The sequence below is a fragment of the Electrona antarctica genome, assembly GCF_951216825.1.
Source record: "Electrona antarctica genome assembly, chromosome: 16".
Taxonomy (NCBI): Eukaryota; Metazoa; Chordata; class Actinopteri; order Myctophiformes; family Myctophidae; genus Electrona; species Electrona antarctica.
This window is the reverse complement of record NC_136797.1, coordinates 10,054,541-10,074,152: the sequence shown is the minus strand read 5'-3', so window position 1 is coordinate 10,074,152 and position 19,612 is coordinate 10,054,541. Positions and strand designations below refer to the sequence as shown.

General features: G+C 43.1%; 1 protein-coding gene across 4 annotated transcripts in view; it reads left to right on the top strand.

Moving 5' to 3' along the window:
- The window catches only part of c9 (complement component 9), a 60,753-nt gene extending 41,152 nt beyond the window's left edge, over positions 1-19,601 (top strand). For 2 of the 4 annotated variants that reach the window (XM_079524982.1, XM_079524983.1), the window contains 12 exons: positions 248-398; positions 6,404-6,484; positions 8,378-8,480; positions 9,561-9,711; positions 11,016-11,160; positions 12,834-12,972; positions 14,231-14,509; positions 14,960-15,203; positions 15,805-15,933; positions 16,692-16,867; positions 18,685-18,922; positions 19,321-19,600. In XM_079524982.1, the coding sequence (XP_079381108.1) occupies positions 6,411-6,484; positions 8,378-8,480; positions 9,561-9,711; positions 11,016-11,160; positions 12,834-12,972; positions 14,231-14,509; positions 14,960-15,203; positions 15,805-15,933; positions 16,692-16,867; positions 18,685-18,922; positions 19,321-19,481 (1,839 nt within the window). In that variant the 5' untranslated portion in view covers positions 248-398; positions 6,404-6,410 and the 3' untranslated portion in view covers positions 19,482-19,600. Of the gene's footprint in view, positions 1-247; positions 399-1,994; positions 2,478-6,403; positions 6,485-8,377; positions 8,481-9,560; positions 9,712-11,015; positions 11,161-12,833; positions 12,973-14,230; positions 14,510-14,959; positions 15,204-15,804; positions 15,934-16,691; positions 16,868-18,684; positions 18,923-19,320 lie in introns of those variants that run through there. The other 2 variants (XM_079524985.1, XM_079524984.1) reach the window with 2 other exon arrangements.
- Positions 19,602-19,612: the final 11 nt, after the last annotated feature.

Below are 19,612 nucleotides of genomic sequence, written 5' to 3'. Positions count from 1 at the left end.
AGGCTGCATGGCCCACCAGTGGGGCCCGGCCCACAGGCTGCGGCCCTGGCCCACCAGTGGGGCCCGGCCCACAGGCTGCATGGCCCACCAGTGGAGCCCTGGCCCACAGGCTGCATGGCCCACCAGTGGCCCCGGCCCACAGGCTGCATGGCCCACTGCAGCAGCAGAGCCTGCAGTTTTATGTCGACAATGCTGCCTGCCAGAAAGAAATGTTAAGGGTATGTTTGCTTTCGTCCTTTTATGACAGGAAGACCACAATCCCAGGAGTATCCATTTGGGGGCGTGAATCCTGGCATTTGGCTGCTGCCCACCACAGCCCGGACCCAAGGGAGCCACTTATCTCCAGGACATAACTGAAGGAGTCGTCGCTTTTCTGTCCTTTCTGCTCAAAGGAGAAAGTATGTCTTGTTAACCCTCAGCTTGTCCGCATTCATTCACAGCAACAACTTTTGCCCTGGGTGTGTCTCCATTTTCTGCTGCACTGTGAATCTCGAGCAGACGTATAGTCCTATTTCCTAAGAAGTAGCCGCAAAGTTTAAAAACAACCTCATCATTTTTTTTCTTGGTGTGTGAGGAAATGAATAATGAACAACACCGGAATTTGCGTCAGCATGGCAACCAGTGATACACACAGGACAGTAATGGTGCATCACTTCAGAACCTACTGCACTCAAGTTTTTGTATGTTTGGATACGTAGGACTTTGTCTTTCACAGTACATTTCAAAGACAAATATTGTACTTTTGACTCCACTGCATTTCTAGGAAGGGAAAAAAGTACATTTATGAATTAACCATTTAGGGTACCGGTCACACGGCCTGGCTTTGAGTCTGACTTTATGGCTGTCTTTTTTTTTGCAATGGCAATAAAACGCTCCGTTCCCATTGAGAGATTGCAAAAAGACGGCCACATAGGCATAATCACAGTCAGGTGTGACCGTATACCCGCAAGGCCTATTTGAAACATAGTGAAAAAGCAGATCTACAATTATTGTTAAGGGGCGCTAGCCCCTCCTATATACAGCTTTTTGTCATAACTCGTGTCACATTTGCCATTGACAATGAAAGACATAAGTCATATGTGTCTGAGCAAATCAGCTTTTTGTGCCGACAACAAACATTAAATGCCATTGACAATGAAAGGAGAAACATCATAGGCCTATATGTGTCTGAGCAAATCGACATGTTATGTCATGATGATGTACGATGATAAGAGCGCCCCTCACTTCACACGGTGAGATTTTTTGAGTGGTGCAAACCACTCCAACAACTGGCTTTGTACCCGTGTACCCGTGTTTGTTCGTACTAAAAAAACGAGCATGGTTGCTATGGTTAGCAACCAAAAAAACGAGCATGGTTGCTATGTTTAGTATGTGACGTCACTGACAAATGTGTAGTTGCACCACTCAGTTCACACGGGTGTGATTTTTTTTAAAGCAAGTACTCCGGTACTTTAACTCAAGTATAAATCTGACAGAGCAACCTTCACTTGAGTAATATATTTGACCAGTCCAGGAGTATCTCTATACTTTGACTCAAGGTACATTGTAGCTACTTTGTCCACCACTGATGTCAACAACAAAGTAACTCAACAAAGTAATTCAGAATGGAAAGGAAGCCCTAATATGCTCCCCCCCCCTCCTCCCCCCACACACACGCACTATACAGACAGTCTTTCTAGAGTCATGCAGGAGAAGGAGAAGTTACTGGCCAAGCACCTTACCTACCCTCCCGTTTCCTGAGAAGCCGGGGAGGAAACTGCAGAAATCCAGTCAAAGTGATGAGTTCAGCACATAGCTGTGCCTCCCAGGCGGAGCCCATATGACCACATGGCCTCTGGGTCTGCCCCTGTTCTGCTCACAGGCATCTATCGGGGGCCATGGGGGAAGAGTCAGGAAAGGGCACCCCCCATATTGACTGGAGGGGGCACTGGGTTATATAGGGTTCCACTTTAAGTTTTAAGTCTTAAGTCAGCAAAAAATAAATAAATAATCTGGTAACATGGCTTTTCCAGGTGTAATCGCATACTAATGAGATCAATTACGTGATCCCATAGCATAACCTATAGCTTAAATCAACCGTTTCAGCATTTTCATACCAACATAGTGAGCAAATGTGGACCTCTCTATGGGGACCTACCACGGGTCACGGACAAAGTCAGAGAGAGAAGGATGAGGCTGGCAGGGCACTGCGTCAGGCACCCAGAACTTGAGGCAAGTAAATTGACCCTATATGGGAGCCAACCCAGGGCAAAGCCAGGAGGGGAAAGAAGCGTACCACCTATGTAGACGTGCTGCAGCGCGACAGCTTGGCTGACAACACTGAAGAGCTCAAGAACCTGATGTTGGATAGGAAATTGTGGAGGGCAGCGATCCAGGAATCCCGAGTTGGTGTTGGTTAGACCTCACTCTCGCAGCAACTAGTGAGCCAAGGATTTTGTGGCAACCACACATTATTATTGCAATAGCCTATGCAGAAGGTAATGAATTATTGTTTTATGTACTGTACTCATTTCCCAATACAAAGGCAAGTGCTAGTATATCCTAAAGCAGGGGTGGTGCAACTTTGACGATGGCGAGGGCCAATATATTTCCACACTCACTGCAGAGGGGCCACAGTGCATATTACTGTCATAGCAAAAATAGCCAATCTACAAGCTCATTGCGACGTGTTTTGAGCTTGTAGATCAGCTATTTTGGCTATATTTGAATTGAAAACCTGAATAATCTTTTGCTATTTTTGAATTGGAATCCTGAAAAGTAACCTTTTTATTGAATTTCAAATGCATTTAGTTATGTTAACTTTATGAACTGTTAACATAACTACATTACACAAAAAGACAATAACATTTTAATACTAGTCATGGTTTGGAATTGTAACAGCTGAAATCAATACTATATCAGTATTCTGATATTAACATGCGGGCCGCATTAAGTGAAGGTGGGGGCCGCATGTGGCCCCCAGGTCGCCAGTTGCCCACCCCTGTCCTAAAGTGTATATTTTAACCACTTTCAACCTGGCATCGCTATTTCGGGCATGTTCACTGTAGGAACAAAAAAATAAAAATGCCGAGAATCGCCAATCTATAAGCTCACAATGCATGAATTTACAAGCTTGTAGATGGGCTATTTTAACTATATGAATACAGGTGTGCCTTGAGATTTTGACTTGCCATTTTTGGTGTGCATGGGCATTGGGCAACACAAAGTTTGACAACCACTGATACTGATACTATCATATCCCTTTACTATGTTCATTGGTCCATTTATAGACACTCTACAGCACTCCCTCCTTCTCCAGAGCAACGTTTTGCAGACTCAGCAAATGCCTTTACCGGGTCACATGATGCTTTGTTAGTTGTAATAATCGGATACTTCCTGGACATTACACAAGATTTTCCTTCACCCTGCGTGTCAAACAAGACACTGCAATCATGTTTAAACAGTTATAATATCAAATATTATGCTATCGCTGTTGCGTCGTCTCCCGCTACAAGTTTTCATACTGTAGAGTAATTGTGGCGCCACGTATGAATGTAAAATGTACCAAAGTCACCTTTTTGATTGATTGAGTGATTGATTAAATACTTTAACACATTGAAATCAGTATTTAACAAGATATGCAAGACCCTGGAGTCTTGTTTCCATTGTGGTCCTGTAATGAATTCATCATCAAGTAATACATGCAATACAAACAATAGGAATACATATAATCAACAATGGGTGTGTGGCTAGGCCTATTTTTTTTTTTATAGTCTATGGGCTAGACTTAGTATTGCTGAATATAGATTAGGCTTCAGTTGTAGAATGTTGCCATCTTGTGGACAAATGCAATATGCTTCCCAGAAAGACAAACGGAAAGGCTCTGCCAGTGGACCTAACTCACCTGCCATTTGATTACTTGTCTTTAGGATATAACGGGTGTTGGTATTGCATACTAGGGTGGGGTATGTATTCCTGATTTCCTGATTCCTGATTCATTGTTGTGCTTTTGTTTGAAATGTACCCATTGCTTTTATTTGAAATGTACCCATTCTTGCATACTGTGAATGCAACAATTTAATCAAGAAATCCAGTAGGCTGGTGCCCGATGTGCACAGGTCTAGTAATGAAAACAATAACAAACAAACCACTACATTACAACGTGACGGATGCAAATAAATATAGTGTTACATGAAAAAGGTGCAATCACTCACTATAGTGCAGGGGTTCTCAACCCGTGGGTCGCGACCCCTCGGGGGGTCGCCAAATTATTTTAGGGGGTCCCCAAATTATTTTAAAAAAAAAAGGTTTTTTATTTTTATTTTCACGATTTCAAAAAAATAGCAGACCTACAAGCTTGTAGCGCGCCACTCGGTGGCGCGCTATGAGCTTGTAGATCTGCTATTTTTCAATAGCTAAATTATAACAATGCTTAAAACACCAAAAGGGGTTCCCGCCCAAAATGGTTTAAGGTTATTGTAGCAGTCAATTTATATTGGGGGTCGGGAGGGGGCGGGGCGGGGGTCCCGAGACATTTCCAAAGCATTTCCGGGGGTCCCCGGCCAAAAACGTTGAGAACCCCTGATCTAGTGTGTCCTCAAGAAGCACCCTGAATGTATCTGGAGACATCAATCGAACCAGTTCCATCCTGAGTCCTTAAATTTGTTCCATTTGTGTGGAGCTTAATAAATTAAGTCTGTGATGTGACCATAAAACTGATTCTGAGACAGACACAGGGAGCTCCACTGGTCTCCTTCAACCCAGATTTGGCACAAACATGGGGTTAAATTCGTTCTACTGTGCTATGGCACCAAAATATGGAATGCCTAACCGTCATCGAAAAATGACCCTCCCAAAACCGCCATAAATAGCACTTGTCTGCCATTTGTAACTGGTCCTAGTCTAGAAAAGACGTGCACACATACGCGGATTACGCGCGCATCCCCCTCCCTCCCATCCCTCCCTCCCCCCACCAACAAAATAATCAACCCACAAGTTACAACACATCCACTACACTACATCACCGGGTCAGTAGGTCATTCAGGTCTGATATTAGGTCTGTCCACATTGAAATTGACCCCTGTTGAGCCTGATTAATCCTTGCCGACGACAGTTCCAGATACGCAATGTCCAGAAAGCTTCGCAGCCTATGTGTTTTGGAAATGTCATGTGGGGGTTGACCTTTAAGGAAGTTGTTATGAGTTTATTTGTATTTAATTAAGGAACATATACTCACGCCGGTCCGGGCACCTAGGTTCCTAATGCATCGCGGGTTCGAGTCCCATTCTTGAAGAGCTTCACTGTATGTCACTCCCCGTCTCTCTGCCCTCGTTTCCTGTCCACTTTCCACTATCAATAAAGGCAAAAAGCCTAAACAATATCTTTAAAAAACAATGGCATTTCTGTCCATGAAACAAAAGTGGTGTCTTGTTGCTGCTTCATCATTATATTTAAAGAAAAAAAAAGATTAATTCTATTGATATCACAAATGTTCTCACAGTTAGAGTAAAATAATGACCTAAATACTTCCTGGACTTTACTGTCAGTGGAACAGTAAAATAATGACCTAAATACTTCCTGGACTTTACTGTCAGTGGAACGGCCAAAAAACCTTCGTCCTTAAATATTTGCTCTGTCTTCCGGTAAATCACTGTCCTGCAGTATGTTGCACAATACTGGTAGAAAATGCAACTATAAATGCCGTCAATGACGAGAAATGGTAAGCTTGAGCATAATCTTAAACTAACAAACTGTGTGTGTGTGTGTGTGTGTGTGTGTGTGTGTGTGTGTGTGTGTGTGTGTGTGTGCGTGTGCGTGTGTGCGCGCTGTACATTGTATGTACAGATAAAGCCACAAGCAGTCCAAATGCATGGGGAAATTCTGTTCAACCTTTCTCACCTGACACTGAAATATCTAGTTATTGCCATGTCAGTCAGTATCATGGTCATTGATGGTTGGTTAAAAAAGGGTAACACAGCACACTGGATAATGCTCCAAAGCTAAAAAAGAGTTTCAGCTCTTCATCAACTCGACTCCCGGTCCCGACGGCCTTTACTGCACGTCACCCCCCTATCTCTCTCCCCATTTCCTGTCAGGCTACTGTCTATCCCTCCATAAAAAAAAATGTTCAGCAACTTATCAATTTAATTCAGAATGTTCTGTTAAAATATATATATTATATTTAAGTTGATAATGGAAGGAAGAAAAAAAAACTATTGAGTGAGCCGTTTGTTTCAGCACAGCTCAGGTCATGAGTTGGACTGTATCAATATTGCTACATCTGAGATCCAAGGTCTTGATTTTAAAGCAACAGTGAGGTTTTCACAGTAGTGTGGGCTAATCTTTGACACAGTGGTGTGTGTGTGTGTGTGTGTATATATAAGACAAGTGGACATAATGCTCTCTACTTCATTATATCCCTCAGCTTCATCATGAGGACTCCCACTGCTCTCCAGTTATGCTGCCTTGGTCTGGGTCTAATCGTGGTTCTACTTGGACAGGGAATGTATGTATATACTGTATATCTATGCATGTCAACTCATGACTCGTGTATCTCCATTGATGTAACCCATTTAGACCGCGTTTCGAGCTTGTGGATCTGCTACTTTTGATGTTTTTTGTGTAGTCTCCGAATGCTGGAACTATAGCCCCCATGAGCTGAGTAAGGAAGCTGAATGCTATATAGAGTCTGGAACTATAGCCCCCATGAGCTGAGTAAGGAAGCTGAATGCTATATAGAGTCTGGAACTATAGCCCCCATGAGCTGAGTAAGGAAGCTGAATGCTATATAGAGTCTGGAACTATAGCCCCCATGAGCTGAGTAAGGAAGCTGAATGCTATATAGAGTCTGGAACTATAGCCCCCATGAGCTGAGTAAGGAAGCTGAATGCTATATAGAGTCTGGAACTATAGCCCCCATGAGCTGAGTAAGGAAGCTGAATGCTATATAGAGTCTGGAACTATAGCCCCCATGAGCTGAGTAACAGAATGCTATATAGAGTCTGGAACTATAGCCCCCATGAGCTGAGTAAGGAAGCTGCCATTTCCCTTCACGAAAATATATTTTAAAATATCTTTACCTTTTTATTTTTGTATTTTATTTTCTGCTAAGCAACAAGCTATATATGCTTAGATGATTTCTATTTATATTAGAATAAATGTGCGCGACTATAAAGACGCAACGGAAGTGGGGAGGAGGCTCCACTTCCGCTTTATTCCGCTTACTCATGATAGCTCTTCCGTTGCTCCAGACTGTATGATGAAGCATTTGGAAATTGCGAGAGTCAACAGTCTGGTAACGCGAGACTACCTTCTGTGTGACACTGTAGTACGACCAAGTACGGCGATTAATTAACGAATAAACACAAAAGGTTTGAATATGGAGATGAGAGGTTTCATCCCCGACAACACAAGGAAATGTAGCAACTAAACCGACACAGAGGCGTTCCCAGCCTGAGAGGTATAACAACGTATACATCCATCCATCCATCCATCCATCTTCAACCGCTTATCCGTAGTCGGGTCGCGGGGGCAACAGCTCCACCAGAGTGCTCCAGACTTCCCTCTCCACAGCAACATTAGTGACTTCCTCCTGGGGGATTCCGAGACGTTCCAAGGCCAGTGAGTCGATGTATTTCCTCCAACTGCGCCTTGGTCTGCCCCGGGGTCTCCTCGTATACATCTACGTTCTAAACGGGTTAAGGGTCATCGCCTTGTTGGCTTGTGGTGGACATTTTTGTCAACATTACATTTTTTGCCACGGACACACAACATGAGAGAGACAATAATATTACCAGAAACACATGAATAGATAACCCTGAATGACAATAACAGGTCTGTAACTCTGAGAGTGTTCTAATGAACCCTGAATGACAATAACAGGTCTGTAACTCTGAGTGTGTTCTAATGAACCCTGAATGACAATAACAGGTCTGTAACTCTGAGAGTGTTCTAATGAACCCTGAATGACAATAACAGGTCTGTAACTCTGAGTGTGTTCTAATGCAGGAGTTCTCAACGTTTTTGGCCGGGGACCCCCGGAAATGCTTTGGCAATGTCTCGGGGACCCCCGACCCGCCCCCTCCCGACCCCCAATATAAATTGACTGCTACAATAACCTTAATAATAGAGACAATACACCATAAATAAATACTGAAACCAGATATAATCATTATGGAAGGTGTATGCATGTACTATGTGTACTATGTAAACTCTTCATTTCCATTTTCCAGCCATTCAGTTGCAAAAATAATTAAAAAAAAACCCTTTTTTCTTTTTTTTAAAATATAATTTGGGGACATTCGGATCTTTAGCTGCGTTTCTCTTTAGTTTGGGAACCACTTGCCTAGTTTACCTTTTAGAATGAATGACATGACCCTCACCATGTATGTGTTTATAGGGCAGCTCCCAGCGCTGCAGAGCCATCACCCATCAACTGCATGTGGAGTCGATGGTCGGAGTGGACCGCGTGTGATCCTTGTGGTGGGAGAACACCATCACGGGTATGATTTCTGGACCTTCTCTTATGGGGATCCCTGGCATATCTTTTCAAATGGGGGTCCGCGGGATAATTACTGTGAATCTGGGGGTCCTTGACGTGAAAAGTTTTGGGAAAAACTGATATAATGAGCACTAGTGAGGACCAATTCTAGAACAGGGGTTCTCAACCCGTGGGTCGCGACCCCTCGGGGGGTCGCCAAATTATTTTAGGGGGTCCCCAAATTATTTTTTTTCATTTTTTTTTCACGGTTTTTCAAAAATAGCAGACCTACAAGCTCGTAGCGCGCCACTCGGTGGCGCGCTATGAGCTTGTAGATCTGCTATTTTTCAATAGCTAAATTATAACATAATGCTTAAAACACCAAAAGGGGTTCCCGCCCAAAATGGGTTATGGTTATTGTAGCAGTCAATTTATATTGGGGGTCGGGAGTGGGCGGGGCGGGGGTCCCGAGACGTTGCCAAAGCATTTTCGGGGGCCCCCGGCCAAAAACGTTGAGAACCCCTGTTCTAGAAGATCATGTTGGAAATGGGCAAAGTGCTTCTTTCACAACTAGTACAACAAGTAAGATCTTACTTAGATATATACTTTGGTTATTTGAAAATAGCCGATCTACAAGCTCACAACAACTTGTAGTTCTGCTATTTTCAAATAATTTCATACATTTTGAAAACATGGTACTTTTACTTTTGGTACACTCTTACTTTTTACTACAATTTAGAATAGGCCCTGTATTGGACTTTTTCTTGTAAACGGAACATCACTATAGTCTATACATTGTGTCACCATTTTGACAGAGCCGTAAGTTAACTCATTTTGGGCGGGAACCCCTTTTGGTGTTAGCATTATGTTATGCTTTAGCTATTGAAAAATAGCAGATCTACAAGCTCATAGCGCGCCACCGAGTGGCGCGCTACGAGCTTGTAGGTCTGCTATTTTTGAAAAATCGAAGAACCACTGACATAGAAACATAGCTTTTTCAGAAAACTGTCAGGATGTAGAAGACATTTTTAGAATCTGATCTCAGGTCAAAATGGGTCAAGCTGGTCTTTGCAAATAAAACATTTGAGAACCATTTTGACAGAGCCGTTCCCGCGGCGTGGAGGTGTTTGGTCAGTTCGGTGGAACGCCCTGCAGGGAAGCCGTAGGAGAAAAGGCGCCGTGCACCACGGCCGCCGTGTGCCAGCAGCCTGCACCGGCTCCCTGCGCTCAAAGCGAGTTCCAGTGTGGCTCGGGTAGGTGCTACTGTTGTTCCTTTTTGGCCAAAAAGTACCATCTATACGTGTGGTGGGGGGCTCAGAGTGCTTCCACTAAGGAAAGTAGGCTTTCTAATGACACAACCCACCTTTGTTTTGGTGAGTAGCAAAAAGGTTCTTTTTATTTACGCTAAAGACGAGAGGCTGGTCTGCATTCATGCGAGCTCCGGAAGTTGACAGTAACATAGCTCATGCTATGGACCAGAGCTAGAGTGGTTCCCATACCAGTTTCAGAAAAGTTGCCAATACAGCCTAAAAAAATGCTGGTATCGTATCGGCGAGTATGCCAGTCTATGCCCATTCCGATACCATGTAATGTATGTAATTTACAGATCAATCAATTATTTTGTATTTTGAATGCTTCAGTTGACTGATATGATATAGTATGATATAGTACTTTATTGTCAGTTCACACTGAAATTTGTCTTGCGACCCAGCAGCCATGTATGCATGCAGAACACACATACACACATTTGACATATAGCACAAAGAACAAAACAATATTACATACATAAAGACAAGAGCAATGTCCACCGCTTGGATTACCCCATGGCTACTAGTACAACTCCTGATTAAGTCTGACCTTATTATTGGGGCACGGTGGCCGGTCGGTAGTGCTGTCGCCTCACACCTAGAAGGTCCTGGGTTCGATTCCCGCTGGGGACGCTGTGGGCGCTGGGGGCGCTGTGGGCGCTGGGGGCGTGTTCCCTCCTCCGCGTTATCAGTGCCCATACCCGAGGCGGGGTTGGCGAAAGGGCCTCTCTGTGTGGAGTTTGCATGTTCTCCCCGTGTCCCCTAGGGTAGGTACCCTCACAAAAACATGCAGTAATCCTGGTCTCTAAACTACCTTCCCCTGGCCAGCCGGGGTGCCTGATGGAGGGGAAAGGAACTGGTCGGAATAACGTGTTCCTTCCACGCGCTATGTCCGGCCAGGGAAATTCCCCCCTGTCAGGTGAAAAGAAGCAGCTTGGACTCTTCATGCATGGAAGGAGGCATGAGGTCAGTCCGCTGCCCCCCCCAGGTTGGCAGAGGAAGTGTAGCGCCCAGGATTACATTAGATAATTGTCACTGGGTGAAAAAACTGGGTTGCAAAATCATGGGATAAAAATTAAAAAAAAAAGAAAAAGTCTGACCTTATTGTATGCTGGGACACCATATCTCCTTCCTGTGTTTGAGGTGGTATTCCTTGCTAACCAAGGCCCTTTAGTTTAATGCGTTGAAGGATCTCTTGCCCTGTCTTTAACCCTTGCCCCCCCCCCCCCCCCCCCCCCCCTTCTGTCCAGGCGAGTGTATCAGGAGCAATCTGATGTGTAACGGCGACAGCGACTGTCAGGATTCCACAGATGAGGACGAATGTGACGACACGCGTAAGCCCTGTCGCCTATTAGACCTGGAGAACAACGAGCAAGGCAGGACAGCGGGATACGGGTACGATATATAGCGCAACTTGTAATTAATCGAGAGGCACGTTTTCCTTGATAATTTGTTGAATATCGACAATTTGTCAATTCTAATACATTCTTCATAGTGTGAAAATAACAGATTTTATTCTGTTTTCAGATATGTATAGTATACATAAGATATGTCATACAGTATAATACAAATACTTAAAGGGCAAGACCACTTTGGTTTGAGTTGTATACCTTGATGTAAAATAATTGCTCCATTGATTAGAAATTGATAATTCAAAATATCTCTGCTGACGGGAAGAAACCAATTAAGTCTAAAAAAAACATATACCGGTATTTTTAAAAACAAAGCAATACTGCCTCATCAAAGTCGGTGTTGTGACTTTATATAGCCTATTGTCAATTACTTGCATGAGAGGGGGAGAGGCGTAGCTGCTTTAGCAAACAGTTTGAGGGTCCAATGGAGTTAAGAGGTTTATTCCGAAGCCCTTTTTACTACTTTTTATTGGTTCCTTATTTTTTTGCAACCAACACACAGACGTAAAGGGTGTTCAATAGCAGTGATTTAAGGGGGAAAAAAATCATTAACATCAAAATTGGAGGTAGGTGGTTTCCTCTCTACCGCAACGATATGCTCCTCATTGACTTAACATTGTACGCTGAAACAGCTCTCAAAGTCACTCTCAGTGTTGTTTTTGGCAGCAAATTTAGATTTTAGTTTTAGTCTAAAAATGCCAAAATGTATAGTAAACAAAACAAATAAAGGGGCGTTTCCCTTCCCCTGTGACCGACAGGTGAATGGTAAATGGTGCATTAGCGCCTTTATCCAAGGCGCTTTACATACATTGTACATTACATTCACCCATTCATACCCCGATGACAGAGGAAACTATGCAAGGCACCAACCTGCACATCGGGAGCAATTAGGGGTTCAGTGTCTTGCTCAAGGACACTTCGACACCAACTCTGGGGGAGACCGTGTTCAAACTGGCAACCTTGCAGTTCCCCATCCGGCCACTCTACCCCTGAGCCACCACCGCCCCTGAGTCCCGAGTCCCACTGTTTTGTGGCTTAGCCGTCCCGAACTCTAGTATTTCAAAATGATCCGTTTTCCTCCATACACCAGAGTCAACATATTGAACTGTAGTATTTCTAAATGGTCCTTTTTCCCCTCATACACCAGAGTCAACATATTGAACTGTAGTATTTCTAAAGGTAACAAGACAACTCACCCTTTTTCCACCTCCAAGTGAGTTGTCCGGAAATCTCACCCCGAAAGTCCGGACAACTCACCAGACATCTCACCCCGGTGAGATGTCTTCACTTTCGGGGGTGAGCTGTCTTCACTTTCGGGTATTCATTGTCCAGTATTCTTTCTAAATGGTCCTTTTTCCCCCCATACACCAGAGTCAACATATTGAATTGTAGTGTTTCTAATTGGTCCTTTTCCCCCTCATACACCAGAGTCAACATATTGAACTGTAGTGTTTCTAAATGGTCCTTTTCCCCCTCATACACCAGAGTCAACATATTGAACTGTAGTGTTTCTAAATGGTCCTTTTCCCCCTCATACACCAGAGTCAACATATTGAACTGTAGTGTTTCTAAATGGTCCTTTTCCCCCTCATACACCAGAGTCAACATATTGAACTGTAGTGTTTCTAAATGGTCCTTTTTCCCCTCATACACCAGAGTCAACATATTGGGCACGGGTCCTCGAATGAACGCCTTCTACAATGATTACTTTAATGGGAGGTGTGAGAAGATACGGAATCCCAGCACCCAGGCGTATGACAGGCTCCCCTGGAATGTGGGTGTGCTCCACTATGCGGTCAGTCACAACTCTTCCATCTACCAAATAACTAACTAACTAATTAATTAATTTCAAGGACACCCAGTTTAATATCGTTGCTGTCGGGCAGAAACCTCCAGTTGTTTTTTTCATCATACTTCGTCATACTACAGCGTCACACTCAGAGGCGTATCTACAATAAGGCGAGGGCAGGCCAGGTCCGCCTGTCCAAATCCATTTCTGGCCTGGCCAAAATCCATACAATGAGAAGAAAAGAGGACAAAAACAAGACCTGAGAGCTATTAGTGGACAGCTGATTGGCCGTTGCGGTAGAGCGCGGCCCTCAATCACCCATTGGAATGTAAATGAATGCTTTTCAGCCTTTGTATCCTACTCGTCTGGCAGGTATATCTCTTTGAAAACCTTTAGTGCTACGATTTTGCGCCGGGAGACGACAATTAACACATGATCTTGCCTGCCCAAAACGTAATTCCTGGATACGCCACTGGTCACACTTGTTGAAGTTGAATCCTGAAACGTAACAGTTTTGGACATATGAGGTTTCCACCCGACAGAGACGGTGTTCTGCATTGGGACATGGAATTCCATTTGAGATGATTTTGTAAAAATAAATTCTCTGGGACCCCAATCGAGTCAATTTCCACCGGTTGGGAACCGGTTTAGTTCTTTTTGGTTCTTAGTCCATGAGCCAGACCTCCAAAATTTGAACGTTAGAATCAATTGAGTGAGCAAAACCATACCTATATTAAATTGTTTATTGAATCAGTAGCCTATATGATATTACACTTCCACAGTAGTAGCTTTTTATTTTTTTGCATGTTTCTATATAATGCTTAATTTGCATATTTCAAATGTTAAAATTTGTAATACAATAAGTCATTGTCTTCATGTAAGTAATCAACTGGGGAAGTTTCATGGTGATAACAATTTAATATAGGTATGGTTTCGCCCACTCAATTCATAATTAACGTTCCAATTTTGGAGCTCTGGCTCATGGACTAAGAACCAAAAAGAACAGAACTGGTTCCCGAACGGTGGAAAAGGGGCCTCGGAGTGCATACAAAATGTGTACGCTCTCAGAGTTACAGACCCGTAAGGGTCCATTTGGTCACTATACTGTAATGATGAATCATTTTGCTGGGGACCCCCATCGAGGACCCCCACTTTGAGAACCACTGATCAATGCAGTTTGACGTTTAATTAAAATGTTGGTTCTGATCACGTGGCGCAATAAGACTCACTATGGCCTAAATATACAATCTCTGTGTTTTTCCAGACTCGTGTTGATGAACGCATTTCTACAGAGGTCTACGAAGACACCCACACCATTATGAGTGAACTACTCACCGAGAATAGTTTCAACATCAATGCCGGAATCAACGTAAAATACACCCCTACTGAAAAATCCCAAGGCGCTGGTGGTGTCAATTCTACGCTGGTAGATGACGCTGGTGGTGCTGCTGGTGGGACTGGTACCTCTATTAGTGGTGGGGCTGACATTGACTATGACAAGTCAACAATGGTTAAGCAGCTCGAAGAGTATACTACTCAAAAGGTAGGCGTTAACCCTTTTGTAACAGAGTATTACTACATTGCAGTATTGATACTTAAGGCATTTAGACCCTGAGGACGCATCTGTGTCACCTTATTATAGCTTAGTTTAAACTTTAGCTGTTGAAAAATAGCAGATCTACAAGCTCATAGCGCGGCACCAGAGTGCCACGCTACGAGCTTGTGGATCTGCTGTTTTTGAAAAATCGTGAAAATGTGGCGCAAATCTTTGAATATATATATCGTCGTTCACAGCAAACGTTTTTAACTCAAATCTTCTGGGGGGGGGGGTCCCTGGAACAACATATTTTCAGATGGGGGTAATTCTGTGGGTCCTTGACATGGAGAAAGTTTGAGCACCAGTGCACCACTGATACGTTTTTCTTTCAGAGAAAACTGTCAGGATTTGAAAGACATTTTGTAGACTAAGTACTTCTTCCTTCACGCCGTTCAGAACAAGGCCTTCATGAGGGTGACGGGGAAGGTTCAGCTGAGCACCTACCGGCTCCGCTCCCTTCATCTCCAACTCAGCAACGACTTTGTGGAGCACGTGAGGTTGTATCTGCCGCTGGAGTACGAGAAGGGTCGCTACTTTGGCTTCATCGAGGACTGGGGAACGCACTACACCAAGAATGGAAAGTCTGGCGGGGAGTACGACCTGGTCTACGTTATGAACAAGGAACTCATCAAGTCTAAAAGTATGTGTGTGTGTGTGTGTGTGTGTACTCTCTCGTTGGGAGGGATTTTAGTTTGAGACTTAAGAGGCTTTTTGTTTTTACACAGTAAATATAATCGTCATCAGCGTTAATTTAACTCTGAAAGTTCCACTTAGTAGACACTCTCAGAGCTACAAAATGAATACATGAACATTGAGGATTTTCCTGGTGTTATAGTTAGATTTTCTATAAGAAAAAGTCCTTCTGCACACCTGCAATGGACAGGTGCGTCGGATGACTGGAACTGAGAAGTAGAGAAAAAGAATCCCGCACACTGTCTTCACTTAGTTAGATTTATTGAGCAACGTTTTGGTCGTTCAGACCTTCATCAGGCATAAAGAGGAACTGACAAGCAGTCAGTATAAGTACAACTCTGGGATCAGCGGGGGCCAATCAAAAGCCCCGCGCCAATCCGTTACCATGGAGAGGGACTGCCCACAGCCTGGTCAGTACAGGTGGATAGTTAGATTTTCGAAATGTCTGTATTTTCAAAGTGACGGGTAAATGACTAAATTGTTCTGTTGTATATTTGCAAGAACATATTATAGGTTATGGATTTATTATGATTGCCGTTTTATTGCAGAGGTGACAGAGACCACACTGAAAGAGTGCCTCAAAGGTGGTATCTCTGCAAACGTGCAGACAGGTGGCGTGGGACTGGATGGCCATGTAAAACCTTCAAACTGCAAAACCGTCTCCCCAAAACCTTCAAGTGAGCTTTTATAACTTATTTTTCACAATACTTTATACATAGAATTATGATTATTAGTGTTGTTATTTTTATTATATATGTTTTACCTTAAATCGACTGTAACCCATTAACCCATTTAGACCTGAGGCTGATTCTAAAAAAGAAAAATGCTTCTAAATCCTAACAGTTTTCTGAAAAACCTATATTTCTATGTCAGTGGTTCTCAAACTGTTTCATGTCAAGGACCACCAGAATTATCTGTATTTGGCCGCGGATCCCCATCTGAAAGAATATATATTCAAGATTTGTGCCACATTTTCCAAGATTAGATTCAAAACAAATAGCAGAGCTACAAGCCCACACAATGCATCGCAACATGATGCATTTTTTTTTCCTTTACACAAATCTTCTCTTCTGGGGGTCCACTGGCATGCGACAAAACATTTTCAGATGGGGGTCCGTGTCCAAATACACGTCAATTTGATTTGGGGGGGTCCTTCGTTGACATAGAAAAAGGTTTGAGATTAACTCAATGGTCGCCAAGGACTTATTTAACTTCTTTTTCATGATGTCCTGGAGCGCCAAGGACGTGTTTTTCGTGTTATTTAACATGGTTAGATTTCTTTTTTTAAATAAAATGAAATAAAAAAAGTTATATATGGTGGCGGTCTGGGACTTTTGGCGCCCCCTGGTGGCGGTGAATGAGTTGTTAACCACTGCCGTGTACTGTAAAAAATCTCTTGACACACAAATTGAACTTTTTTTCGTTGGAACAACAGCCGATGGTTCGGGCAGCGCGCTGGTGGAAGATGTGTTGATGTCAGTGTCTGGCGGAAGCCTCGCCGCCGCCGCTGCCATGAAGCACACGTTAAAGAAGGAAGGAGTCCTGGACGCTTTCACCTTCTCTCAATGGGCCGGTTCCATCGCCACAGAACCGGCGCTCCTGGACAGTGACGTGAGTTTATTTGTTTTTTTAACCCATTTAGGCCTGATGTCGGAAAAAAAAAAAAAAACGTTCGCTCTGAAAGAATATATATTCAAAGATTTGTGCCACATTTTCACGATTTTTCAAAAATAGCAGACCTACAAGCTCGTAGCACGCCACTTGGTGGCGCGCTATGAGCTTGTAGATCTGCTATTTTTCAATAGCTAAAGTATAACATAATGCTTAGTTAAAACACCAAAAGGGGTTCCCGCCCAGAATGGGTTTTAAAGATCTGTTTATTATGATTTTTGGTATACAGGCATCACAAGAATGTTTAACCAGTAATTTACAGATTGAAAAAATTGAAAAAACATACAAACAGTATGTGCGACGTGTTTTGAGCTTGTAGATCGCCTATTTTTGCTATATTTGTTTGCTTATAATTGAAATACTGAATTTTGCAATATTTTTTGCTCTTTTTGTATTGGAATCCTGAAAAGTAACCTTTGTATGTAATTTAAAATGCATAGTTATAGTTATGTTAAACTAAATACAAATACACTAGACATAGAAAAGAAAATAACATTTTCATACTATAGTCATTAAGCTACATCATATCATCATCATATCATCATCATATCATATCATATCATATCATATCATCATACTATAATTAAGCCTCTGTCTGAATGAATGAATGTGTGTCAGAAACACCGCCATAGCTCCTCACTGCCTGCACCAATCGCTCCCACTTTTCACACAGGCATTGAGGCATTGACCATAATAATATGGAGGTCTTAACGAAGCCCTTTTTCCAATTTAACAAATTATAAATTAATAATGAATTTATTGGTGAATAAAAAAATGCACCCAGGGCGCAGTACCCCCAGCGGCCACAAGGGGGGGGAGGGGGGGGGGGGGGCAATATCTCACAACGGGTAAGGGCTAGTATAAGTAATTAAAGAGGGTCATGTTTGCATGTTTGGAATTGTAACGGCTGAAAAAAGAAAATGAGTATTCCGATAACCTGCGGGCCACATTTAGTGATGGTGGGGGCCGCAAATGTAATCAGATTAAACATAATCATGCAACATAATATTCCAATTATGATCCGTTTAAAAAAAAAAAAAATGCTCCATACCCGAATCAGAATGAACCCAAAACGATTTGAACTTATTGACAAACCAATCAAAAAGGAAAATAATTCCATAAACGGTTAACTGAAACCTTTTAACAGGAATGAACTGAATCTAATCAATATCACGATTATTTCCAACTTTAGTAGTAATAGTAATAGTCATATCTGATTGTATTAAACTATGTTAAAGGTATATTCAGTGATTTCACTTAATTCAAATATCACTTATTTTTTTGTTTTGTTGTGATAATCCTCCCTACCATAGAGTGTGCTGACCATATAAGGAGTTCCTCCCTGTCCCCAGTTAGCCCCTGGGGTAAAAAAAACATAGGTTTCGTTTTTGGCTAGGTGGCCCAGCCTTCATCCAATCAGGACATAGAAGGGCATTAATCATGATTGAGCGGGGGTTGGCCTAGGTGTGCGTACTGTTGGCCTGTCGCGTGTGTCCCCCCCCCCCCCCCCACTGTAGTGCATGCATGTGCACATCTTGTTACCGGGGCGGACCGGGGGGTTTCCAAATCAAGCAAATCACTGAATGCTCCTTTAAACAACGTTAAACTCACTTTGCCACTCGATTTGCCATGCACTCACTTCATGCATGTGCTGCATACCAGTCTCTACTATAGTCTTAAGAGGATATCGCAGCAGAGGAGTCAGAGCGCGGTGGTAACAAAACGTTTTTTTATCCCTGTATTATTACCGCCGACAGCCAGAGCCTATATACACATTGATTCCAATGGACATGGCGCATGCCAACGCAAAGATCTCCAACCTCAAGCGGGGCATAGAAGAATACGCGGCGGAATACAGCCTGTGCAAGTGTAAACCCTGCCAGAACGGAGCCACCTTGGCACTCATCGATGGCCACTGCATGTGTCTGTGTCCTCCCTTGTACGAAGGCCAGGCTTGCCAGCGACGCAAGACTGACACATCTGCCACCATACCAGGTATCAAATACATTGATGAAATTATGATTATAATATATGTATTACAATATCAAATCAAAAAGCAGAGCTACTTGAAGCTCACAAAGCGTCACGGTGCATTGTGAGCTAAGTAGAGCAGCAATTCTTGAAAAGTTTTGAAAGGAACAGGCTCGATCCACTTATGTCAAATGATGTTATGGGAGCCATGGGCACTTGATGTTGTGCAAGGAAGTATAAATTAAATGACCACTTCACCACTTTTCATCCTATATGAGACACAGCCCGAGTAGAACTAATTGGTGCTATTCTCATGCTGAACATTAGTGAGGAGCAATTATATGAAGATAGGTTGAAAAGTAGTGAGCATATTGATACTGTATCAGTCATTGTATCATGCATCTATTTATTAACTTTTGCAGTCGCAACGGGGACCGTGGCTCAAGTAGGAAACTGGGCGTGTTGGTCCAGCTGGACGGGCTGCAGCGGAAACACACGCAGCCGCAGGCGCACCTGTAATACAGTGGGACTCACTGGAGCCACCTGCACTGGAGACGAGACCAGGAGTGAAGACTACTGCTGAACAGACCTGTAATACAGTGGGACTCACTGGAGCCACCTGCGCGGGAGACGAGACCAGGAGTGAAGACTACTGCTGAACAGATGATTTTTTTTTTTAAATAAACCATGATAATAAATGATAAAATATTAAAT